Source organism: Coturnix japonica, chromosome 8, assembly GCF_001577835.2.
Source record: "Coturnix japonica isolate 7356 chromosome 8, Coturnix japonica 2.1, whole genome shotgun sequence".
Taxonomy (NCBI): domain Eukaryota; kingdom Metazoa; phylum Chordata; class Aves; order Galliformes; family Phasianidae; genus Coturnix; species Coturnix japonica.
The window spans coordinates 23,101,836-23,128,353 of NC_029523.1; the positions used below are offsets into that span (position 1 = coordinate 23,101,836).

General features: G+C 43.0%; 2 protein-coding genes across 19 annotated transcripts in view; both read right to left on the reverse strand.

Annotated features, from left to right (window-relative positions):
* Window positions 1-567: 567 nt before the first annotated feature.
* Window positions 568-16,263, reverse strand: C8B (complement C8 beta chain). Of its 2 annotated transcripts, none has more exons than XM_015870661.2 (12): window positions 16,052-16,263; window positions 14,802-14,940; window positions 13,890-14,031; window positions 12,873-13,014; window positions 11,621-11,753; window positions 10,820-11,017; window positions 9,120-9,360; window positions 7,776-7,904; window positions 7,305-7,468; window positions 5,475-5,628; window positions 4,346-4,350; window positions 568-2,755 (listed from the first exon to the last, which is right to left on the reverse strand). In XM_015870661.2, exons 1-12 carry the CDS (start codon window positions 16,141-16,143, stop codon window positions 2,564-2,566), a joined length of 1,731 nt encoding a protein of 576 aa, XP_015726147.1. In that variant the 5' UTR covers window positions 16,144-16,263; the 3' UTR covers window positions 568-2,563. The 2 variants fall into 2 exon arrangements, with proteins under 2 accessions (XP_015726147.1, XP_015726146.1); XM_015870660.2 differs by lacking the exon at window positions 4,346-4,350 and adding an exon at window positions 4,213-4,281 and having other exon boundaries at window positions 568-2,752; window positions 16,052-16,261.
* Window positions 16,264-20,665: 4,402 nt separating this feature from the next.
* The window catches only part of DAB1 (DAB adaptor protein 1), a 342,053-nt gene continuing 336,200 nt past the window's right edge, over window positions 20,666-26,518 (reverse strand). For all 17 annotated transcript variants that reach the window (XM_015870669.2, XM_015870670.2, XM_015870667.2 and 14 more), the window contains one exon: window positions 20,666-24,069. Coding sequence is in view for 1 of the 17 variants with exons in the window: in XM_015870670.2 (XP_015726156.1) it covers window positions 24,025-24,069 (45 nt within the window). In the remaining 16 variants the exon portion in view is untranslated. The remainder of the gene's footprint in view (window positions 24,070-26,518) is intronic.

Genomic DNA, 26,518 nt, shown 5'->3' on the forward strand with positions numbered 1-26,518 from the left:
TTCCTAATGTCATGACATGACAATCACAACTTACCAAAAATACTGTTTCTGGAGCTTCCCAAGCCACGCTAACTGGATCCATCATGTATCACAGCAGCAACATCTTCAGGAAGGAGGTGGAAAGAAACCTGTTTTCCCTGTTTACTGAGTTTATTTTTAGCATGCAAATAGCAATAGCTTTGGCAACCAGTCAGTATGGTATTTGTGCTGAGACACAGGTGACAAAAGTACAGAACTACCCCAGAATTATACAGTCTTAGAATGGTTTGAGTTGGAACTGACCTTTAAGATCATCTAGTTCCAATGTAGTATTGTAAACCCATATTAACACAGCGCATCTGGTCCAGGGTAGGAATAGAATATGAGATGCACTAAAGCCCATTGAGACAAGAGTCTTAGCCAGGAAAATGGGCTTAACCAGCAGAGAACATGCACGTGTTGTGACTGCAGCCCTCTTGTTTTCACACCTGGGTTATTCATGTCAACTTGCACGGAAAGTGGAAGTGAGAAACCCCAGTAAAAGATAGTACCAAAATTTAATGCATATCAAAATGAAACAATAAAACCTTCAGCAGAGAATTTTTTATTACCCTCCAGGTCATCGTAAATTGTTAGCTAGTTAAATCAAGGCACAAAATCGCAAGGACAAGATAAAGTTATGTCCTTTCTGGGGGGCTCCATGAGCCTATAGGCTCAATATGCATTTGCTACTGAAATGATATACCAGGTAGGTTGTCCTGCTCATTTTGAAGACTGCCAAATCTTTCTTCCTTCAAAAAAAACCCCAATCCAAATCCATATATACAAACTCAGGCATTTCCACTTCAAAAAAATCTGGGCTTTCCTGATAGGGGACAGGCTTTGGGTTGCTGTATTTGGCTCTGTTTGCAGCTGCAGTAGATAGATGCACTATGACCACAGGAAGGGGGTCACATTTACAAAAGCCACTTTTGATCTGAGAAAGTTCCTCAATCAGAAGGGCAAGCAGTAGCACTGCAGCGCATGCTCTTACAGGTAGGTGCCCATGAACCAACACAAGCTGCTTCCACAGTGCCCCTTTAAAAACCACAAAGAAAAATGCAGACAGCATTAGCAGTGGCCATGACCCTGAATGAGGCACTTGGCAAATTCCTACCACACAAAAGACATAACAGTTACACAGGGGATAAGGGAATGTTGAGGGTTGGCAGCCCAATTACATATGTAGCCCATTATGAGTGCAGAGCCAGCTGCTTTTACATATGCACATATGCAATGTGCTCATCCTTTCTTAAAGCTGTCACACAGACCTTGTCGATAAGCGTGGAGGCGGCATGAGGGCTAAAACTAAATGCATGTTCCATTGTTTAGATGTCAGAGAGCCTGAGATGTTCTTACAAGAATTGCATTTAGACAACATCAGTCTGAAAGAAGAGAAACTGGTGATATCAACCCATCATCACCAGCATCCTTAAAAGCCTTCCTAAGAGTGACCTTGCTGATGTTAGAATACTCACAACACTCACAAATGACTTTGCACTGGTTGCACTGTTTTCCCAAAGCAAAGCTCTCTCGTTATTTCATAGCATGCCCCAACAAATGCCTGTGTAAAAATCATTAAGTACCAAACAAGCTAGAGGAGAAAAGTCTCCAGATTGTCTGCACTCAGTTGAGCCATTAAGCAGTGTACAAAGACACAAATTCCTCTTCTGTAGGAGTAGGACCTGGATTGTGATGCATGGCTTCAGGGATGGCAACAGAGGGCAAACGACCCATTTTGCTTCCTCTCATCTCATAACAAACTCTCTCCATCTCTGATGACCTAACCTGCAAGCAGTCATCTCTGCTGCCTTCCCAAAGCCCCTGGCAGCAGCAGAAGGAGCAGCTGCTTTCCCATTCCCCATCCCAGTAGCATCCCTCTGTCCTCCCCTGACCTCCCCAAGGAGGTATCTGAGTGTATCAGGGTGCACTCTGTGTGCCTGTGCTGCTTCTGAATGCACAGGAGGAAGCTTGTCTCTGCAGTAAGAGTACAACTGCTGTGCAGTTACATAACAATCCCTCAATATCACCAGACTGCGCTTTGTCATTTGGTCTTCACTCCTTCAAGACAACTTCTAATATGACAATTAGGGTAAATACCATAAATAGGGAAACTGGGGTAATGGCTTTGAATGTCATACTAAATCCTATAGTGCTCACTGAGGTTTAGACTTTAATATGTTGTATTTTGCTCCATGTGACACAGCTGTCTTCACAGAAATAGTAGCATCGTATGAGTGCATATTCTGGAGTAAGAGCAGTCTTATCTCAGAGGAACCTTCAAAAATAAAACAGCAGAACTTAAAATCACGCAACAATCTCTACCAAGTAAGGCAGGAGATACAGCCTGTCCCTATTATGCCATAAAGACACTGAAAAACTATGAAGAACAGTAAGCACAATCAGAGCATGGGACAATTGCAAAGCATGTCCAAAGCTGCGATGCTACCAATGCCTTCTGAATGCACTGGGTTGAGATAAGCAGAGCAAAGCCAACTTAGCGAGCCAGTCAAGGCAACACCTTCCCGCTCAGTCTGCAAGCTGGTCACCATGTGCAAACTGAGTTCTTAACGATTTTCCCTCTAGCAAGTAACTGTTTCAGTATCAGGACCCGAACATGATGAGCCGCCGTTCTGTGGTGCAGGGTTGTTGCACTGCCGCCTCCTCGTTCGCTGACCTCCTGAGCATGGAGACCAGCTGGCCCAGCAACCCCAGTTTCCATTAATAGCAGCATCTGGAAAATAAAAAACCAAGCCAGAGAGGACTGTCAGAATAAAGCAGCTCTTTCCATGGGGAGAGCTGTCAGCTTCCATGAATCATATTTAACACAAACAGCTCTGCCCCATCCACACCAGCACCAATGCACTTGAGTCATTTACAGCAACACTTTTAAGATGTTTAATTCTCTGTTCAGCATTTCTGATGTTTGTTCAAACTACATTTTGCACGCTGAGGACAAGAAATAGATCTATTTTTGGTTATAGAGTGTTTCTCTGACCTAATCCAACCCTAACTAAGGAAAAGAGCAACTAAGCTCATGTCAGCCACATTTTAAGGTGTTAGAGATAATGTCAGCACGTTCCCCTCCAGTGAACAACAGCCTGAATATTCAGCTTTCTACCTACTGCTTTTCCTATTACAATGTCTTCTTCTGGACCCTGAGCACGTGAGTGACAGAAATTCAAAACCCTGAGAATCACGGAGCTGAACACAGGAGCAACACGGAAAAGAAGGAAAGGGGAATGAGAAGGGAAGTTTTATACTGACAAGTGGATGGATGTGAATCTTTGGGAGAGTCAGATGTGATTACATGTGTGCTAAGCAGACCAGAACAAGGTGTAAGTGACTTCACAGTTTAAGGTTGAACTGACTGGCTTAGAAACACCTCCAAAATTGACCCTTTGCATGATGTAATCTTGGCATACAATGCATTCCAGCCTGGCATTGCTAGGACACAGTCATGCAGAATGAGAACTGGATAAAAGACTATAAACAAAGAGCGGTGATAAATGCAGTGCAGCAAAGTGTGGGATGGTGCCAGAGCTCTGGCTGCCTGAGATCCAGTATTACTTAGCATCTAGATTAATGAGCTGGAAGAAGTAAACAAAATGATTAAATTCACAGGCCATCCTAAACTAGAAGGAGTCAGAACATCAGTCAGGAGACAGCGCCGATACAAAGCGACCAAGAATGCTTCAAAACAACATAATAAGATTTTAAGATTAAAATGCACAGCAACATATCTAAAGAAAAACAGTTTGCTACACATGGGCTGTACCAAAGGGAAGGACTTGGGATATTGAATTGCTGGAGGATACCCAAGGCCTGATGTGGATTGTAAATTAGGCAGGAGTTCACAGAATCATAGAATGGCCTGGGTTGAAAAGGACCACAATGACCATCCAGTTCCAACACCCTGCTATGTACAGGGTCACCAACCACCAGACCAGGCTGCCCAGAGCCACATTCAGCCTGGCCTTGAATGCCTCCAGGATGGGGCATCCACAGCCTCCTTGGCCAACCTGTTCCAGTGCATCACTACCGTGAAAACAACTCTGTGTGTGCACAAACAAAAGAAAATGAAACTTAAGAGCATGCAGGCAATGAGCATTTGTCCCCCTTGCAGGGCTTTAACCCCATGCTTTGGGCTGGACAAAGTGCAGACAGCAGCACAGCGCTGTGGGTCCCACTCACCTGTCCCGCTGGGGGTCTCACAGGCAGTGCCGCGGCGGCCCAGGGGACAGATGCACTCACACTGTGTTCCTGAAAGCGAGCAGAGATGGTGGGGTTAAAGACTTCAGTTATGTCACGCTTCCCTGCAGACACCTGTTCCTTCTGGGTGCTGCAAGGGAAGGGATAGATGGTGAAATGATGTCAGCTTGCTTCTCTGGTGAGGAAAGTATAAAGCAGCAACAAAGCAGAGAAATGGCACTACGCTTCTGCCCCACTTGCCCCATGCCCCTTTGCAGAGAGATTTCATAGCAGGGTTGGATAGGAACAAACTGCATCTTACGCAGAGGGAAAACCTACCTAACCCCACTCAGACCTCCCAGGACCAGCCAAGAGCTCCCACTTGAGAAAATAATGGTCATTAAAAGCCTCTTGTTGAGAAGACCCCACATGAAAGCCAACCGATCCCAATCCTGAGAAGTTATTGAGCCAAGGGTAATTATGAGATGAATCCTTAAGTGCTACAATCAGCTCGCTGGTACCTGAAGCAATCGTTCTACCTTAGGCACATTTAGATGATAACGAATCTCATCAGGACTTTTGCAGATGCAGATTGGAATTAGGCACTTGAAAAAAAATGGTCCCTCTGTTAGAAGCCCTCATTACATCATATATCTCTGTTTAGGCAGAGGTTTTCATTCAGTTTGATTACTTTCCCCCCTCATTTTTAAATCACAGCCTGCTTACAAAGGAGGACAGCTTCTATTAGAAATGGGGGGAGGTGATGGTGCTCACAGTGCTTGGCACTTACGTGGTGCTTTTCATCTTCAAAACACTTTAACAAGCACTAATTAATGCTGAGACAGTAGTCACTTCTCTGGGATGATGGAAGGAAAATAAAAGCAAAGGAGGAGACATCAAGTTGTTTTTTTTTAATACTTAATTGAGACAGGAGCAAAATTTTGCATGGAACTTTTGCAGATAAACCCTTCCATTAAAAAGATGCATCCAGTGACTCCACTGTGTTGACTAAAGAGAGGAATTCTACAAACAGGGACCAACCAGTGGGAGGTGTCACCGCTTATAGCAGTAAGGTTGGAACTAGATGATTTAAAGAACCCGTCCAACCCAAACCATTCTACATTCCTATGATCTTCTAAAAACCCATTTTAAAAGAATATGACAGGAACAACTGAAGAGCTGATGACTTGCTCAGCCTTCTTCCTCCCAAAGAATCCCTGCTCATTGATGCAAGAGGTTCAAGAAGCTGTGTGACATCCTCCTACCTTTCAGAACCGGGATCCCATTGCCTTGGCATGGAGCGCAGCGACAGGAACTGGTCTCCAGCTGAAACTCATCAAGAGCCCGGCGCAGATTTTCTTTTATTGTCATTGCATTAGCAAAGTCAGCTGGAGTCACCAGCTGATACAGCGGCTGTACCTAAAGGGATGGAAGAAACAGCACTCCACACAGTGCTCAAGATGGCACGAGCATGTTGTGGCTCAATGGGAACACGGCTGGTGAGGAAAGTGAAGGCCTTGTGGTACATGCCCCAAGCTTCCCATTAGTATTCCTTTAAACCCAGTAAACAGCATGGCAGCACAGTCAGGAATACTTGCAGGGATCCTCCTCTTGGTTTGTGACACCAACAAAACTGCAAACGCAGAAGGAGATTCAAAAGCCCAACAGCTGGTCAGAAAGTTCCATTAAATGCCTTCTTACTATTTTCCTGTTGTTGATATTTTGTTAATTTGCTCAGAACTACTTTCCCTCTCTCCAGTTTAAAAACCATCCCCCAAAGCCACCCAGAGAAATCTCCCTCATTCCTCATCCTCAGGCACTCATGTTTGCACTTTTAAGAGTAATCACCTCCGCATTTCAAGGCTGAATTTTCTCTTTATGAAGGCAAAATATGGGTCTCACAGCCTTGATGAGAGGATCGTGATATCCAAATGCAGCCACTGCAGATGGGATCGGTAATAAAGGATACGGGATGTAGAGCACAGTGAACGTGCTGTAGGAATCAAGGAGATTTTGGCCTGCTCATTTATTTTTCAGAGAGCAATGGAAAGTTCAACGAGCCCTACAGATAAGCAGTCATTCACTCTCTCACCAGTGGACCCATCCCAAATTCCCAACCTTGCTATAGGGATACCTGCCACCACCATACAGCAAAAGCACAAATGATCCCCGAGCTGCTATTACAGTCTCAAGCTTCTAGAAACAAGAGAAAGCATCAATAAAGAATGCTCATCTCCTGCTGCTGTACATTCCCTCCTCATCAATTATCTGTGATCCATACTTCACTTTTGGGCTTCAGCTCATACAAACACGGAAATATACTGAGAGTGACCTGCCAAGTCCTCTCCGCAGATGATTTATGAACTGTTTTGCTTTAGTTTTCCCTAACTAAGCATCCCCAGGCTGACATTTAGTCACAGTCTGCTGATACTCTTGATCTCTGAGTCCCGCAGGGATACCAGTAGGTAAATGAAGGCTTAGAGATATCAGATCAAATCACCGGGCAGCCTGACCACTGATGCCAGGAAAGGCAAAGGACACCACAATTTGTTGTGGGAGAACTTTCTGGAAGTGCAGAGCATCGCATTTACATTGTCTACTTCTGGAAGACTTCCTAGCATCTTTCTGGAAGGTTCACCCACAGGGCATTAGGGGCTTGGGGAAGGCAAACCCACTGCAGCAAGCACCAGACAGGCACCAGAGCATCTCTCAATTACTGTTTAAGATTCAATTACTGTTCAAATTGCAGGAAAAATAAGTAAACGTTGCCAGTCATACTTTAGATAAGTGATACGCTGCTGAACCAGGAAATGGATGGCCTGCTGGATAGGCAGTAAGTGATCACACTGGCATAGCCAAGTTTGAAGGAGGAAAAGCTGTTGACTTCACTCACTTTCAACAACATCATCCTTTTTAATGCATCCCAACTTTGATTTTCTGAGCACCCACCCATCCTCAGAGCAACGATGCCAGTGCAGTTCTATTGGTAGCCCCAAAAATGGCCCTCTACCCAAACATAATTCTCATTTATCTGAACACGCTGCTTTCAAAGGCACTGAGCTAAGCAAGGCTGAACACAGCAATGGACACAATACCTTCAGCTTTATGATCTCAGGGTTGTATTGCACAGCATCCCCCCACTCCTGCATCAGTGTGGCTGTTGGCAGGCCCTTGTTAGCCAATGCCGTAATGTGTTCACTTGCTCCCCCACGAACAAGGGTGACAAAGTCTTCCACATACTGTTTTTTGGAGGTGCTGCCTGCAAAAAAAAAAACAAATCACGTTTAGAGAGTGGGGGCTGGGAAGAAAAAGGTGCTTCATACCTGATGCCTGGTCTCCTACACTGCATGTCCTGTGCCCCTCCTGCTCCCTTGCAGCAATACTCTCATCCTCTTCTTCCATCCCCATCCCTCCAACAGGCAGCAATAAGGCCTGCAGTTCCTTCTGCTGCCCCAAGCTTCTCTCCACCATAAGGGAGGAAATCCATCCACCAGGCAACGTTATGGGATGTTCTTTCTGCAGTAACACTGGTTAGAAATGAAATCACACAAGTGTTTCACACCTACCTCCAATCTCCTTTAGAAGGGATTTACAGCCTTCCACATTTATTCCAAGAACCAGAGAGACAGCTTTAATAGTTCCACTGAATTTAAAGCCGTGCTGCGCGCACTTCTGGACGTCGCTCATAGAAAAACCTTTAAATGCACAACAAAACATTACAGTGTTTTTTTTCATGTCCTTCTATGCAGAAAATAAACGTTGAGAATATATATAAGGGAAAAAATGACAAGGATTAAGCCTTCTTTGGGATAATCAGCAGATCGGTAAGAAATGAAGTCCATGGTTCCAGGAACTCTAAAACAAGTTGCTAATGCCAGGTGGATGCTGAAAGGAGAGAGTTGTTACAATCAGCTCAGCTGCACTGGGCTATGCAGAGCAGCAGCATGAGGGAGTCTGATTTGTGACTTAAAACATCTGTGCCAAAGGACTACGTCCCACCCATCCCCTCCATCACAAGCCAGGTTTGTTAGGGGTAATGCTTTAAGTAGTTTTTGTCCTCATTTGCCAGCTCATGCCTCCAGTTCCTTCCTGCCAGAAGAGCCTTAATTGTTTCATGCAAGTTGCTCCATGTAAATTCTGAATCTAAAGTCTGTCCCTCTGGGACGTATCTGCCTATAGCAAAAACCAGCAACCTCCAAGCCAGCAGAAGAGCAAACAGACTGAGTGTCGCATGCAGCAGTCCATTAAATGCTTTCACAAACAGACAACGAAGGCCGTTCCTCACTTCCATGCCAATGAATAAATAAGAGAGTGCAGCTATTGATTAATGTCACACAGCTCTCTCTATCCCATGCAACAATCATCATTTCTTGCAAGAAAAAAAGAAGCCAGAGTCAAAGAGCAAGAGCAGTGTCAGGCACAAGAGTCACCCAGCAAATTATTTACTGTTTCTTACATGCTGGAAAAGCTCTTGAGGCTAAAGGTGTTTCAGAACCATCACTTGAAAAGGCAATGGAAAAAGAACTCAGGCTAAGGTTTCAAAGCTAGCAGAAATGTTAAGCTACATGGCTCTCATTCATCTCAACATCATGTCAGCCCCCAAAACGTGTAGTCTGAAACACTTGCCACAGGGCCCTTTCTGTGAACTGGCAGCATCCACAACTTGAGAGCTAGATGGAGCCCGTGATGCTGAGCACGCTTTGAAAAGCAGTGCTTTACCCAGCACTGTGGAAACACTTTGAATCCCCTATTCCCTGTATGGGTTTTCTTGGAGATGCTGCTGGCTCCTTCCGACACAGTCTCTTCTTTCCTCAGATCTGAAGATCCATCACTGGGTGCACGCAGAGGGGTTTCCCACTGAAAAGATATTTCTGGCCCCAAAGCCTTTCACAAGCTTCAGATGCACATACCTGCCTTCTGGAGCTCTCTGCTGTTCAGGACTAACGTATATTCATAGATGCCACCAACGGTAGCCTCAGTGATGTAGTGTGTCCCATAGTCTCGGTACAGCTCTCTGTACTCCCCATAGTTGTACTCCAAAGGGAGCTGATGGAGCCTCTGCAGAAACTCATAATGCAGCATCAGGGCTCGGGTCTTCAGCTTATATACAGCCACAGTCAGCTCAGAACGGGCATGGAGGAATTTGCTGGACTACATGGCATGCAGAAACACAGGAAACACATATTTATAGGTATTTATACGTATTTATAAGAATACATATGCATGGGCATGTATTATATCTCTCTTTCCTGTTAAAACAAGTCATCTGTCATTGTGTCCAGTTGTTTGGGCCAGCAGTCCAAACACATTGAGGGCATTTCAATGCAGAACACTATGGCTTAAATAATAGAACCAAAACTTAGCATTGGCATTCTTCCTGGGTATCTATTACAAATGCTTCTCATATACCTGTGATTTTGTCATGGGAAATGTCACTTTGCAAGAAGCAAGTGCAAGTTTAATAGCAACAAGGATTGCTCTGCCATTGCCGAGTGCACTATATACTGAGGGGAGAGACATAGATCAACAGTACTATTAAACCACTGACAAGAGCTAGGTTTGTTTACAGCAATAACAGTTGAAAAGAAGAAATCAAATGATGTTGTTCACTAGCTCCGAATGAATCTCATAAAACAGCCCTACGATTTACAGATTAAAGCATCTCCAGCCAGCTTAAAGCGTGCATCAGATCACAGCTGTGACCACATCTCTGAAGATGAGACTGGAAGTGATGGTGCCATCCTTATTTTGTACTGTGTGTGTCCTCATCTGATGAATGATGTATTCAGCGGATAGACTGCATCAACCCAAGTCAAATGGCATCTGTTAGTCTATAGTTAAGCTCACAGAAGGCCTGCCAGCAGTTTTCATTCCACGTTACTGTCAAGGCAACCCTATAGTAGAATAGTGTGGCTTTGCTGCTTGAATTACCATTTACCCAAGTGGCAGCTCCTGCCTTGCTGAACCCACCTAAAAGAGGAACAGCCCTGCATGTGTGATGGCACTGGGCAGCTGTCTGCACTGCTTAAAGGTACAGAAATCCCAGAACTGCAGAAAATCCTCTTTGTCCCCAGTGTTACCCCATTACTCAGCATACCTCACCATAGGGCAGGGGAACTCTGGGCTTCATTAGCTAAACCACAGCTCGATCTGTGCAGGATTTCATGGTGTTGGTTGCACCCATCCACCTCCTATCTCCTAGACTGCTTGCAATCCCATTTGTGCATCTACTAGTGAGACTGCTGTAGGAAAGGGAGGATGTCTGTGCTTTGCACTGCTCCTTATTTCCATTGTGATTTCGCTACAAACACCCAAATGTGGATGCCCAGCACTGACTGCGCAGACTGCATGCAACCGTGGCCGACTGTAAAGGTTAGGCAGCACGATTCCAGGCAGATCTGTGAATGGAAAAGCTCCTAGGTGTTGCAAACACAAACCAAGGTGTTGCAGCCTCAGTAAACGTTTGACCAATAAAAACTGCAAAATCCAATCAGGGGGAAAGACTTCATTTATCGCGGTCGTGGCTGCCGACCTAAGGATGGGGATGAAATCAATACACACACAAACACAGAAAATGTGTTAGAACAGATTTAAGTGGAGCAGGGCTTACTGTTGAAGAAAATCTTTTCATCCTTTGAATGAACTTCTTGAACCTGTTGTCGTTATTACTGTAACCGATATCAAACAGATTGGGTATGCTTATACCAATGCTGAAGCTTGACTGCGAAGCTTGTGCCTTCAGGACATTGCTTTCATAATTTGAGTAGGAGTCGTATTCAGTCATTGTAAATTCATATTTGCCTTTGGTCTAAACAGAAAGCAAAAACAATACATCTTATTTTCTGCATAGTGAATGTACACCTGAAGCACAGGAAGGGAGAGCAGCTACAAATATACTCGTGAATTAATGCTTGCACTTTGAAGATGAAAAGCCTTGTATAATTGCAAAGCACTATTATTATTAACGCTAGTTCTTCGGGAAGAGCTGATTTACAGCAGTAGAAAAGCTACCACCTCCTCCATACTGTGAGGATCGGAGCCTATTACTTCATATGTCAATCTTACACAAAGAAGGTGAAACGTAGGCATCGATGAGAGTAGAAACCCTCAGAGGAAATGGTTTCCTAATAGACAACACTGAAAAAATATCAGGTTTTGTAATAGGAAGGATCATAGGAAATTTGCCATCTATTCCAGTGCACCCAAATCTTAACATATGGGCACTGCTCCAAGTCCACTTAGTGCACGTGGTGTGATGATATTCTGGAAGCTGGGCTAAACTCACTCTCATCCTATTTGATCTCAGGAGTTCTGTAGTTCTTCATAAAACCATTTAGTAATGAAGCTTTGTCAGTATTATGCAGCAAATTTAGTGGAATATGTGTAATCTACAGAAGGATATGACACATACCTCTGGTGTATAGCTTTCCACATTGTATGGTTTTCTGAATCTCACGTCTGCAATGTAATGGGGAGAACATCCCCCAGCATAGTACTTGTGATCAAGAACTAATCCTTCCAAGTTTTTTGTGATGATATTTAACCTGCACGTGAAGCATAACAGCAGAATATTGTTTATGACTAATTCAGGGCTACACAGCAAATAGCCTGGATAAGAAAGGCAAAAGGGGTGTTTTTTGGCTGATGGTTCTTTGTTACAAACTTCTTTACTCTGAAACCCCAGCAGAAAGCTCTGCCTCTTCCATTGGTTGATGAACCCAATTCCTCTAGAGAAAAACTGAATGCCTAACAAGCAAGGCCTCTGCTAGATCTGCCTCTCCTTGTTTTGGGGAGAGAGACTTGCACAGTAATGACACTGAAGCTGTAAAATATTAACTCTGATTTGAGAACAAACTGAAGAGTAGGGAAGTCCACTAAAAGCAAATTACTGAGCAACTGCAGCTTCAAAGAGATGAGAAGCATGTTCCTGTAATTGTCCGACATTATTTCTCATTTTGATTAAACTCAGAAGTACAAAGCATTAGCAGTGACATGCACAGCAGCTGTATCTCCTGGGACTAAGTAGGAAATTATCTTCTATTTTTTTCCTACAGTATGATTTCTTCTCTTATTTTTTAAGTAAAAAGCATTTTTCTTTTTCCTACAGAACAAGAAAAGGCTCTTTTCACACAGTATGACATTACAAAATGTTGCCACGGTCTTAGCCAGTAAAAGATGGATGAATCCAAACACAGATTTGAATCCCCACCAGGTTGGGGTTTGTAACCCTACCCTACTCAGCCAAAGGACAGAAGTTCCACCACCTCTCAGTTTCATGGCAGAAATCCATGACGTTTTGACCCACCAAAACCAACACCTTGTTACAGACAAGAACAGATTTTAGGCAATACAACACACTGGTTCAAATCACTCATGCAAAATAATTGGAAGACTGAATCTCTCCCACTCACAGGCTCTCTATGGAGACATGAAAGAAATGTTTGGATTTGCACCTCACTCTTCACTCCCAAGTTTTGGCAATACAAAGCTCTCCTAGAAAGACTCATGGAATCAATAAGGATTTCCCACTAGGCTTTGGATCAAGACCCCAAAGAGGGTCTGACTGGAACTCCTGGATACAGCAATTCCTATGGCTTTTCTCTGTTCCATATCTATGCCTGAAGCTTTGTTAAGAAAACATCTCACAAAGATCACCAACTTACCCTTTGGCCAGATTCTCTATTCCCCAATATTGCTCCATCTTCTGGTCACATTTTTTAAACACTTTTTTGCAGTTTTTTTCATCTGACTGGTCTCCACAGTCATCATCCCCATTACAAAGCAGCCTCCGTGCAATGCATCTCCCTAGGAACCAATGAGAACATTGCTCAGGAAAATATTTATTATCATGCTTACAGGCAATACTACAAAATCACAGTCCCTTAACAAAGAACTTAGAAATAAGATAAAATAATGTAACATATGGTTCAAGACAAGCTGGAAAATATTTCCTCTCTATCTGCATGAAACTGTACTGCATCCAGGCCTGGGGCCCTCAGCACAGGAAGGACACAGAGCTCTTGGAGCGTGTCTAGAGGAGGCCATTAAGATGGTCAGAGGGCTGGAGCACCTCTCCCATGAGGAAAGGTTGAAGGAACTGGGCTTGTTTGGCCTGGAGAAGAGAAGGCTCTGGGGAGACCTCATTGTGGCATTCCAGTACTTTAAGGGTGCGTATAAGCAGGAAGGGGCAACATGCATTGATAATGATAGGACAAGGGGGAATAGTTTTAAATTGAGACTAGGGGGGTTTAAGTTAGATATTAGGAGTAAGTTTTTCCACACAGAGGATGGTGACGCACTTGAACAGGTTGCCCAAGGAGGCTGTGGATGCCCCATCCCTGTAGGCATTCAAGGCCAGGCTGGATGTGGCTCTGGGCAGCCTGGTCTGCTGGTTGGCAAGGATACTCAGCACAGTTTCTGTTGTTGCCATCATATCCACTAGTGCTACAGATTTTATTAACTAGTTTTTAATTTGTTTGGAGATTTTGAATGCATGCTGCAGACTGACTAGCGCTGGCTAACAGTCACTCAACCTCATAGATGCAAACATAAAACAGCAATGGATGGACACAGACTAACTTCAGCCAGCCCTGCCAACTCTTGTAGAAGGAGAAAGTTTAGCGTTGGGGTGTCAGAGACATCACATACACACCATCATTTCTCCCTCCTACTGCTCTTACCTGTAACTGCACACACAAAACCTTCACATCTGACTTTATTTCTGCAAGGATTATTGGTAACACAGTCTTCGCTTTCATTGTCAGAGTAATCACATGGCTCTCCATTGAACTGAGATGGTTGTTCCAGGCGGGCAAATCTGTACTGTGATGAAATAAAAGAAATATATTGACTCAAATGCAAAATTGTGAATTTTTATGATTCCTTAGTTGAAAAAATTAAGCAAATTTGTGCTGGTGGAGATCTAAGAGAATGGGATTAAAAAGTGGAGGCAAAGGAGAGCTATGCTGGTAACGTACCTCATTTCAAACATTTCTAATCTGGGACAGTTTTAATTTTACTAAGCAAGGATTGGGAATTGGAAGGGATGACAGAAAGTTTGCTTTTATCTGACAGTTTGTTTAAATGTGCCTGACAGCGCAGTGTGGGCATTTGCAAGAGTGAGGAAGGATTCGGTTACATCTCCTCTCTTTCAATTAGCGCTGGTAACAACATCCCTTGTTATTTTCTGTCAGTGTATTTACTTGGCCCTCTGTATCATTAGGGATTTTTTTCCGCCCACAACACTGCTGTGAAGCAGTCAATTACTCCATCCAATATGTTAGCCCTCCTTCTTTTTGCCCAGCTTTTGAGATTAACTCTTTGAAACGAAGCTTCGCTCTTCCCAGCTCACATCACCAGTTATCCCTAGTTAAGCCTGGGAATGGCTTCTCCAGCTCATTAGCAGAGGTCCCTCCAGCAACAGGGATTTTGATGTTCACGCTCCTGGGGTCATTACCTTCATTTGATGTGGCTCCTCGAGCAGGGAATGCTTGCTGACAGCCAAGGAAAAGCATCTTAATCCTGAGAGGCACCGCATCCCTCTGTGTCCCGCAGGGGACCATTAGTGAGGACAGAGATCCTCAGGCACTCACCCTTTTCTTCTGGCAGGGATCACACTTGCTCCATGAGGACCAAGGGGAGAGCATGCAGTCACGGGGCTGGGGTGAGTCGCGTGCAGACCGGGTCTGCCTGCTGCTGGTGCTGATCAGCCCAAGGGATTCTGTTCCACTGCTGTGTTCAACAACATGAGAGCTTCAGCATGTGGAGTCATCACACTGCGAGATCAGAACGGCTCGGCCACTGTAAAATGGTCAAGGGAAACAGAACCCACATCCCAACAGCCTGGGCCACATCTCAAGCTGTGTGAACCCAAGAGAACAACTTGGCACAGTGGCCACCACATGCAGCTCCATGGCCAGGCACCCCACAAGCACCAGTCACAATGCAAAGGCCTTGGACACACTCTGCACCTTTGAAAACAAGGCTTAAGGGCCTCCCCTTGCCAAGCAGACGATCTTTTCTCAAGCTGGGGAAAACCATTTGCCTTAGACACTATGGTCAGTACACAACAGATAGACATTCAATCACTCACCCCATTCATCCCCATAATTAACACGAACCCCAGTTGTGAGCTTCCACTCTTCCTCCAGCCATTCTCACCCCATTACAAGAGCTGTCTCCATGGCTTCCATGATGCTGTAGCCAAATTTTTGCCTCATCTTTCAGACAGATGGACTATTTCTGACTAAATGCTCATCCCAGATAAATCCTTCTAGTGTCTATCTAAGATGGAAAACATTGACTCTGAGTTTCATTTCATGCCCAGTTTAACAAACAAGTTGCCCTCATTGTGTTCCAGTTCCTCCAATACAAGGGATACCACCAGCTGAAGCTCTGATCATGGCCTAGTGCCTGACAAGGGGCTCCCATTAACTCACATTACAAATCACACTGAATAAAGGAATTACAAACTCATCAGCTCACCAAGGCACAAAATCAAAGCTCAAAGTTCAGAGAACAGTGGAAATAATTTCATTAGATCAGAAATATTAGACACTGATCAACTGCAGCCCTATGAAATCCTTTCCAGCACGCTGTTGGGCAGCCTGAATGTTAGCAGGCTGCATGTTGCAGGCACAACTCCACCTTACAAGAAGACCAGAGCAATCTGTTCTATCAAATTCATCAGATGACTTATACTATTTTTGCTATTCATTACAAAGAGAGAAATAGCTAAAGACAGCAATTATTTCCCATACGAAGACAAAGCAGACCGCTGGTACTGATTTTTCACTGTTTACCATATCACCCCAAGCACATCTCTTTGAAAATGTTTACTTACCATAAGCAATGAACATGCAGGAAGCAGAGTGCAGCACAAAGCAGCAGCAGTTTGATGGGGCGTGAAGCAAATGCCATCCATGCCACAGTCATCGTGCCACCATCCCATCAGTGGGTCAAAAGCAGCACGGCTCCAGTTCTATACTAGAGGGTTTGGAAACAAACTGGCTCATCCCTCCAGGCAGTAAAGAGCAGAGGACCCAGCACTTGGCAGAGGTGCAAGGTAAACTTTGTAATTGTTAATGCACGGCTTTCTGTGGGCAAAGGGAAAGAAAGCAAGGGAGCTGGCCAGAAGCTATTTAAACTTTCATTTTTAACACTTCTTTCAGGAGGCAGAAACAAATGAATGTTTCAGCAAATGAAATGGAATACTCAAGACTTGGCAAGAGGGAAGCAATAAGGGAAATGAAGTCAGCTCTCTAGGAACAAACTACAAAATGAAGTATTTATTTCTGCTTTTGAACACTGTTTTGTCACCTGGAGGAAGGCTGGGAATTCCTCTGCCTGCCTGGAAGCTTAGTTTTCTTTCAGACTAAAACATGGGCCCTTTCTCAGAATGCCCAAAGTCCTGAGGCCATGGGCAAGAGGTTTGATGGGGTATTGGCTTCAATAGCATAGACAGGACAGAAAACTCTGCAAGGGCTGCTGATGAGAACTCACCAAGCCACACTTCCAGATGAGGATCCTCAAAAGCTCACCAAACTTTTCTTCATTCATCTGTTAAGGCAGCCTTCAATCCCGCTGCTTCTCACTTTAAGTACAGCTCTCTTTGATTCTTGAAGCAGAACAGCCTTCCTCTTAATGCCCCCATTTGTTTTAATCTGCCACAAGCATCACAGAGGCAGAAAAACTCTCCAAATCTGCATTTGCTTGCACAAAATATTACATTTTGTTGTGCTTTCTGGGAAAGCAGATGTTCTTGAGGAGACATTCTTGCACCGAGCGCTCTGGGCCAAGGCTCAGTGCTTCAATGACACAAGGAATAAATCCATTTGAATTTGCTCATTATGGGAATGATGGATGCTGTATATAAAATCAATCATATTCACTGACACAATTCAAAACCAATCTCAATGTAATGACCCGGGCAACTGTGACACCTCTTAATATGTCACACCGATCTCACAGATGGCACCAACTCTGACAGATAAGCAAGTGGCTTTTAGTTTGGAAGCTTGGCAAAGATGATCTAACAGAGAGAAGGATGCAAACTGATCCCTTGTAGGACGTTCATCAGAACAAAAAGATTCCATTGCAGGCTGAGGTTTCCCACCAATTGTCACTGAACAGGCAGTCAGCAACCAGAAGCCTTGTCATCTCCACATATGGAGAGTGAACCAGTAGGAAAGACGGCTGAGAGTGAGCAAAGCTTTTCGTTTTGGCCTTATTTTTTGTGTTAAATGACTTTGCCCCCAGATTAAAGCAAGATGTGCTGATATGATACAGCTAGCTTAACCTTTGACACAATTGACTTAACTGTTAATTATTTACAAACAACAAAAAAACTCCTCACCATCGCTCACTTACAGGAAAGACCTCCCCATTCAGATGACTTTGGTAGCTCGGAAATGTAGTGCACATCCAATATTGCAACAGCAGCAAAAGAGAAGCTACGATCAGAAGCACAGAGCACACTCTGGACCATGTCTCAGTGCATGGAGATTGCTCCTGCTTGCTGACATGCTGCTCATCTCTGTTCCTCAATTAACAGAAAGGCATTAGGTTAAAATCGCAGCAGGGACCAAGGAGGAAGAAGTTCCTGCATATTAATCTATTTTTTCTTCAAAGAAAATTGAATGGCACAACCAGACTTGCCAAATTCCATGAGGACAACTGACACTCCATTGGTCTGTGTGGCAATGTCGCCTTGTAACACTGCCCATGTCCTCCCTCCACAATTCAGTTCCTTCCTCATTGCTTGCTGTAATAGCCAGGCTGCCTGCTGAGCTGCTTTTTAAACCTCAAAGCACTTAGCCCTTGTGGAGGCTAAGTCACTGAACATGGGTTTTATCGCATTTGAAAACGAAGACTTGCTAAGCGTCCATCATGAGCACCGAGCTCTCAAGTGCAATGTATCCTTTGCAGGGTTCATAACAGCAGCGTTAAGTTTGTAACCCCTTGCTCCTGTAAATAAAACCCATACAGTTTCACCAAAGGCAATTCTTTTTAAATGGCAGCTTTCTGCCCAAAGAAAAGCTCTGAAACACATCGGTGATGAAAGGCCCTCCGTGGGAAAGGTCAGATGGGAGCAAGAAGCTGTTTATGCTGCAGTTAGTGGTCAAAAAGAGCTTCTATTTCTCTTCCTCCAAGAAAATCTTTTCACTCCCTGCTTCATAACTCACAATGTATTTCCTCCTGCAGAAGAACACAGCTGGCTCATTCAAGAGGGGGCTCTCTTACAGATATTAATGGGGAGGAGCATAAGGTGGCAAATACATGACGAAGTTTACAAATAACAGAGCCAAAGGGACACTTACAGCGTTCACTCACAACTGACTGTTGGCGCTGCCGTTTTTGTTACAGCACCAAGTAGGCAATGGAAGAAAAACCACCTTGACCACATCCCTTGTCTCCAGCTCATCTCCATCAGATTTCACGGTAATGCACACCCAAACTCACCTTCAAACTAGAAACCGTTTCTTTGAATAAAAAATTCAACTCTCATAATCTAAATACGCTTTGACATAGAGCTCTTCCCATGCCCCCATCAAGAAACACAGCGATGCAACAGAAGTTTTACACTGCTGGTGCATGGCGATAACTGCTCATAACCCTTTATTTTCACAAATGTCTGGGGCTGAATGGACATTGATTTGCTGCCCGTTAACATGTTTTTCTTTTAATCTATTGTGATATCCATTCTATTCTGCTTAGAGCTATTTATAGAAGTGGTGCTGCGGGAGCTATGAAACGGGACTGAAAAGCTGGCAAATTGCATCAGGTCTTGAAAGACCTTTTAGGAAAAAAAAATATACTATATCTGAAAGCCACTTGATTGGGTAACATTTGAAGCTATTCTTCCCACAGAGATTTTTCAGGTGCTGATAAAACATTTTAGAGGTGATAGATGAGCCACGTGGCAAACACGTGCATTGAGATAAGACTATTTAAAGCTCTACAAACTAATAGCTGGACAATCGTTTCACTAATAGACCCGCTATTTCCAGCCTCCTGTAGGATCATTTCAGAAAGAGACAGCCATTACAGTCATCACGATATCGTATCAAAGTATTTCCCCATATTCCTCACTATCACGCTGAAATGTATAATTTGGTTTCCACACACTTTGATACAGCAAGCAAAGAAAGGGGAAAAAAAACAATCACCTTTTTTTTGTTTCCCATACCAGCTCTCTGCTTTCTTTGGCATTCAGAAAGGGCTCCCAATGGGTTTGAACCTAAAAAGTGGATCTGTCTGAGTAGAGCAGCTTGTGGAAGACCTTGGCCCAAGATAGTTCACTAAATAACATACAGATGACATTATTTGTCGTAGTACCATGAGTGCAGAGCCAGGAAAAGGGTACAAGTCCCACTGGTTCCCCATGCAGGAGAAGAATCAGAAGCCACAAGCATGGCATGCAACATATGGACAGAGTTAGGAACCCAGTACACACGCTCAAGTGGAATAGATGGCTCAGACTCACACACTCACCCCAAAAATGCACTATGTAGTAGCTATATGGAATTCCACTCTGTTCATCTACCACTGAGTGTTTCCCATATTGGCTTAGAGAGACAGCTGCAGACAATGAATCTGAAACTGCAGCACAACAGCAGTCGTTCCCTTCACCTCCTATCAGTGCTTTGAAGCGATATTCTTCTGGTTGAAGACAATACTTGCCAGAAAAGAAATAAACATGAACCTGATGGGACAGGAGTTCTTTAGAAAGGAAATAAACACAGAAGGAAATAAGAAAAAGAAAGAAACATCACCTTGAATCCAGCGTACACCAGTTGAGGTTGCGTGCTCCCAGCCTACACAACTGCTTTCCTTGAAGATGCTGATATGGGAACAAGAGGTCCATTTGAGTCCTTGCTTCTGCAAAACTGCTGGCTGATCCTGAAAACTGACTGCTAAATATGCTCCCATCAGTACAGGAGATCATGGCCCTCATTAGCTTTAGGTAAATTGGAATTGTTTCTTCAACTGGTTACATTTGAGTTGGGCATTTTTATATAAAATAAACAGACTCCAACTCTGCTTAGGTGGCAGCAGCCCCTAATGAATGCAGCAGCATGACCTGCTGGACAGTTGGAGCAGATGAGAAAGGCATGAGGCAGCAAGGAGAAGAAATAGAACAAAATACACACACATACTTACAGCTCTCTCTCTTCTTGCATATAGACATATTTCACATAGAAATTTCAGGCAAAATCTTCCGTACTTACCTTGCTTGGCAAAAAATGTTATTATTCCTCACCTCTGCAAGAGAAGCAACACCCAGCCTGTTTGAGATTAGATATTACCCAAAGCAAGGCGCTTCTTCATCTCCTGTCCAAGATGTACAGCAGCCATCACAACTACTGGCTATGACAGAGATATCCACGCTGAGCTGTGCAAATGGCAGGACTTTCATAGAGGAGCAAAAGCTATGAAACAAACGTACTGAAATGACGCCTTTTTAAAATGTTTTTATTCATAACAGTATTACATGGTGTGTTACAGAAATTAATGGAAAAGTTCTAAAAACTTGTTGGGTTTTTCGTTGTCGTCGTCATTGTTGCTGAATGCATTATACATAAAGTTAAAAATAATGTGTCCGTATATGTTAACAAATGGTCATTATCTGAGGTAAAGTTAAAGTAGGTTTAGAAATGTACTGCAACAGTCATTTTTATCTTTCTCATCTTTATTAAAAAAATACGTGTCAGAATGCAGAAATAAAAATGAATGAGAACCACGGAGTAAACATTTTTGCAAAGAAGGTGCCCAGTACGTTATTAGATGAAAGGTTTTGTCAGACACTTGGATGACTACGATCTATCTCTTCATGACAGGTAAAGATCAAGAATCTACGGGGGATGACAACAGGATGGCTGGTGGGATTCCCTGGTTTTTAAATTTAAAGTGACAAATTTAGTGCTAGTGAAGGACAAGGGATTCAACAATTGCACAAGCTGGATATTCGAGTTTATCTACAGAACCGGTGCAGTGCAGAGGCCGCACATTCCTCTCAACTCAATATCCCAATCGTGACTAAGACGATGTAATTGCATGACACAACAAGTAAGAATTTATTTATCAGTGTTGGTTATGGTATGACAGTGGCCCATGGGGATGGCCCAGCTGTCTCCCATGAAACGCTACAATCCCAGCCTCGTTCCCTCTGCACCTATTTGTTGCAAGAGCTACAGAAATCATCTGCTTCCTACCAACATGATGTCAATGGATCCTCTAAGGCATAAATCTCTTCTTTTTCTTTCAACGTTTTACCCCATAACTGGAAATGCACTAACTAGACTGAACCTCAAATGTCTACAGAGTCAAAATTCTTGGTTCCGTATGGAGGATAAAACCAAAAAGAGTTGCTGAGGAAATAAGTAGCACCACTGTGCAAATTAGGAAAACAGGATTAAAATGTCCTTCGGAAATGTTTTTACCTCTGCTTTTAATCCTTAAACACTCAACCCACCAGGTTTTAGTTCATCCTCTCCAGTTAGAAAACCAACCTTCCTTCTCATGGGAAAACAAGATTCGCTACAAAACTGTTTGCACATGTCTAAGGGATAAGCATCAAACGACTGTGAATGGGAATAAAAGCCCTCTTCTCTGCATGTTCAGTAGGTCTATTCACAGCTAATTTTTTCATTCACATACATTCTGCAATGCACTTTGCTCTAATTTCTCTAATTCAAAATAAAAGATTGGAATCATGGTGTGAGATTTGGTTGTACACATCAACAATTGCCACCCCAGGTATTATTTTGCCTTCTAAACCATTTTTAGCTTATCAAAGAGATGAAGGGAAGTAGAATATAACTCCAGGCCTATTTTAACCATGACAAAAATGCAAGTCCTAATGTGTCAATTTAAAAACAAAATCTGCACAATAACCCTAAAAAACAGATTAATCATTTAATTTCTTTAACCTTTTTCACTTTTTCTATTTTTTTCTTTTTTTTTCTTTTTTTTTTTTCCTCTTTTTTTCCTTTTTAGTGTTAAACCACTAAATTCAATATACTGTAACTGCATAGGAACATCAGGAAAACACATTTGACCTGTATAACAATTCTCTGTAGGGCAAAAATATATAGATTCTTTATGAAAATCATGTGCTAAACGTATGAACCCAAACACTGCACTTCTGCTTCATAAATGTAAAAAAAATGGAAGTTTCAAATTCTTTCATTCTGTGTGTAAACAGCTGGATGACTTCTATGCAGAGGTTCTGGAATCATAAAGGAATGCCAATGAAACATGATTTCTCGTTAGTGGAGTACACCTGTGTGAAGAAGCTACGCCATCAAATCATGTGTTCCCATTAATTTCACTCGCTGCTGACAAGCTGATTGCCTTCAGCACATGCACTTGAGCTTCAGCCCATTACTGTAAGCACGTGAGAAAACATATGTGATGTGAGAACCACAAACTGGGTTTGCCACACCTCCCAAGCACTGCAACTCGCTACCTTCTCTACCGTGTAATGGCATTAGTAAAAGAATTCTCATAACATTGATATTTACATTAAAAAACAAAACAAAACAAAAACAAAAAAATCAACCAACCAACCAACCAAACAAAAAAACCTGGCAATTTTCATTCAAACTCCTTAAAGCCATTTCCCCTTAAACATTTAAAGAGTTTAACAGTAAGATTTTTTTTTTCAAGTTATAAAATAAAAATCCCATTTGATTCTTTTTTTTCTTTTTTTTTCTGATGTACAAAAAGTGATAAAGATGAACAATTCGATCACAGAATCAGTTCATTATTCCAAAATCCAGGCCACCCTTGTCCCATTTGCAAAGTCCGTTTCATCCGACTTCCTAAACCAGAATCACATCAGTATTATTTGGCAAATGATTTTTCTTTTTTTTTCTTTCTTTTTTTTTTTTTCATCAAAAAATGGCACACAGAGAAGAAAACACTTGTCTGCATAGCATTACAGCAGCAAGATATCGAAGAAATAAAAATATTCCTTTTCTGTACTTTGTTTAGAGTTTCCTAGGAAAGAATCTTCTGTTTCTTCCATCGGTGGGACTCCGTGTCCTTCCTCTACCCACAATACAATGAGTATTCAAACAGAAAAGCAGCATTTCTTCCTCACAATGCGCTAGAACTTAAAGGTACATTTGGCAACATCTTCAGTCTGGATGGATAAACAACAGAGTTTTTATTCCGTGGTTTCAAGTTAAGAATCATTTCCGCAGGAGGCGTTTTGCTCTTGAATCTGTCACTCATACAAAACAACAGAATAAGAAATACCAAAGAAAAAAAGAATGACACTGCCAGCACTTTTCTGTTGTTGCTGTTCAAATATGCCTACGCAAGGGGAAAAAAAAAACCAAAAGTCAGGATCAGCCTGATGTAAGTGATGATGAAAAACATGTCACCGTGACATAAAAAGTGCCGACTTGTGCCCAAAAAGGCTGTTGAATGATAATGCCACTGCTACATACAGATTCTGCTTTTTTGCTCAAAAGAAAAGGAATGCTCATCATTTATATGTGGCATACACAAAACAAGAAATGCTGAAAAGAAGAGCGAGGAGTGAGATTTCCTAGTCTGGATACCCATGAGTTGTGGGGACAGGGCCGGACTCTTGGTACACTAAGCAGGGGAGCTGTCACTTTGTGCTGCCATAGGGATCTGCCATCGGTTGCCAAAAATTGTCAGGAATGCTCGTAGAGCCAGTCCAGGAGGGCAATCATCTATCCTTGCCAGACAAAATCAATCGGAAAAAAGCATGAGAGCCAAAGGCCTGCCAGGTGGTTGAGTTTCGTTCGAGTCTCGGAGCACCGCAAGCCCGTACCAATGCTATTTCTTAGGTCTGTTGATCTGGGCGTAGAGAGGTTCTGCTTCCTGGGGATGATAAAAATAAAATAAGCAGAGATGTCTCCAGACATTTTGAGAACATTTTCACAACATCTGTTTGAGGACAGCAATACCTCGTGAGTCAAAACCCAAAGGAAGTGTTTGTTTTCTGCGCTGCTTTGAGCGATCGCGGCACCCCAGTTGGGTTGTGAAGGAAATGTGACATTATTTCGGGAAAGGCATGCTTACAATCAATTTCCTCTTCCATATTGGCCGTGCACCGATCCTCAGGAGGTATTGCTGGGTATAGACACACGGAGAAATGAAATGATTTTTGTACAAATGGGTGTTTTGAAGTTTACGGGCCAGAAATGCAGCTGGCACAAAAGGCTGTTGCATCGGGCTGAGCATCCCACCCAACAGCGACAGTACTCAGCCGTGGATTTCACACAGCTCATGTAGGAAAACAACTGCAAGCAGAAACTGCTGCTGAAAGCTGAGCTAATGAAGCTGTGAAGGGATTGGAAACAGCAGTATTTTCAGAGCGATGTGGTGTGTGCTGCCTGTGAAGGAAAAGGAAAGCTGGCTCTGAGCAGCTTGATTAGGGCTCTGCACAGCCATTAGTATGGTTGTTAAAGCAGGGAGAAAAGGATGGTGGTTTTTCTTAGGAATTTCCTAGATGTTGATATAAGCAGCTGTGTTTTCAGTGCTCCTTCATAGCTGATACCCAGTGCTTTCTCAATGCTACATTCATCCTGGCTGCAGAGTGAGGCAATGCAGCCATGCAGCCTGCAATCTACTCTCCTTCATTTCCAGAAACTAATTTATTAAACTAAGAATGACATCTAGGAAAAGAACAAGATGGGCAAAAGGGCTAATTAATGCCATACTGCATTAACTCTCCACAGCTTGATAAATATTCAAATACCACACCACAGAGTTGAATTTAACCAAGTTCAAGTCAACTCATGCTGCAGCAGTATCAGCAAAAGCTGTCTTTAGGCAAAGCCCTTTGAAGGCTGGTAAAGCACTGGGCACTGCAGACCACAGAAATACCTGGCAGGAGGTGGCACTGGTTGCTAATCGCTACTGTTGAAGATGCTTCATTTCTGCAGCCTGCAGAGACTCTTCTTCCCTATTTCTTGCCTACAAGAAGCCCTGAGCACACTATGAGCATTAAGAGAGAATGAGAAAAATCTCCCTGAATGATTAAATAAAGGCTGCTGAAATTATCCACAGCAAGAGGCAAATACATCTGATGACCTTGAAAAACCAAAGGTAATCAGAAGAGATGAGTGAGAGTAAATAACTGCACCTCACATCCTGTGTGCTGAGCCCACCTATGCCAGTTTTCAAGTACTGCAGACACAGAGCTGGCAGAATGATCCATCATTGCCAGTTCAGAGAAAATATGTAATAATTAATAGGGGAAGCCGACACACACCAGGCTGTTCTTCAAGCACGTGCTGAACCTGAGGTGACTGCAAAGGGAAGCAACAAGGAAAGAGAAGAAAAGGGTAACAAAGGACGTTGGTTTTTCTAGTTCCTTAGGGAAAATAAAAGCCTTTTGAAACATCAGATGTGTTTGTTAGAGGTGTCCTCTAATGTCTGTAAGGTACAGAGACACATGGAAAGAACAGGTACCCCAAGGTCACCCGGCATCACTGGAAGAGGAGTTCACTGTAGGCTACTGGCACTTTCAACAGTCCATGATGGAGACTCCAGAATTACGAGCCTCAACCTTCTGTCCATACTCAATATTTATCTAACGTACACTTCATATGGCAACAGCCTTCATTTCTCAGCATCTTGAGTAACTTTTCTTCTAACAGATTTTTAGTATTTTGAGTGAAAATCGTGCTCTTACGTCTTCCTTTAGGTCATTTTCCCATTTAGATGCCTGATTTTTCTTCTCGGTGCATGAGACTTGTTTTCTAATATTATTCTAAGACAATTCATCAGTGCATCTTGTCTGCAGCTCAACACTGCAAATGGCATCTGTGAAGAACCAACCAACAGTGACCCTTCATAGAGCAAAAAGAGCAGTAAAAGTCAGAGGAGAAACAGAAGGAGAGTCGAGATGTGCTGACTTCCCAGACAGCTTCCCCCAGTGACAGGCAGGAGGGCTTTCACAAAGATGGTTTGGGAAAGTCTTGGAAGCAGAAATACCCCACTCACCTTCTTTTTATGCCCTCTACATGAAAGTCACAGGACATATAAGTAAAAGGCAGGAGAGCCAAAGTTTTAACAGAGCTGTTTCACTGACATCTGCGTTCTACCTCTATTTCTGCATTTGGAACAGATCCAAAGGGAAGTAAACCAGCAAACAACAAAAAAAAAAAGCAATGGGTCTTTTTCAGAGAAAAAAAGAAAAGATTAAATAAGATGGCATACAAGGCTTCCGATTGAGTGTTTTCAATTCTATATGATTGGCCCCAAAGCACTCCTGACGTGCATTCATCAGCCTGCAGGGATAAAATAAGAAGACAAGTGGCAG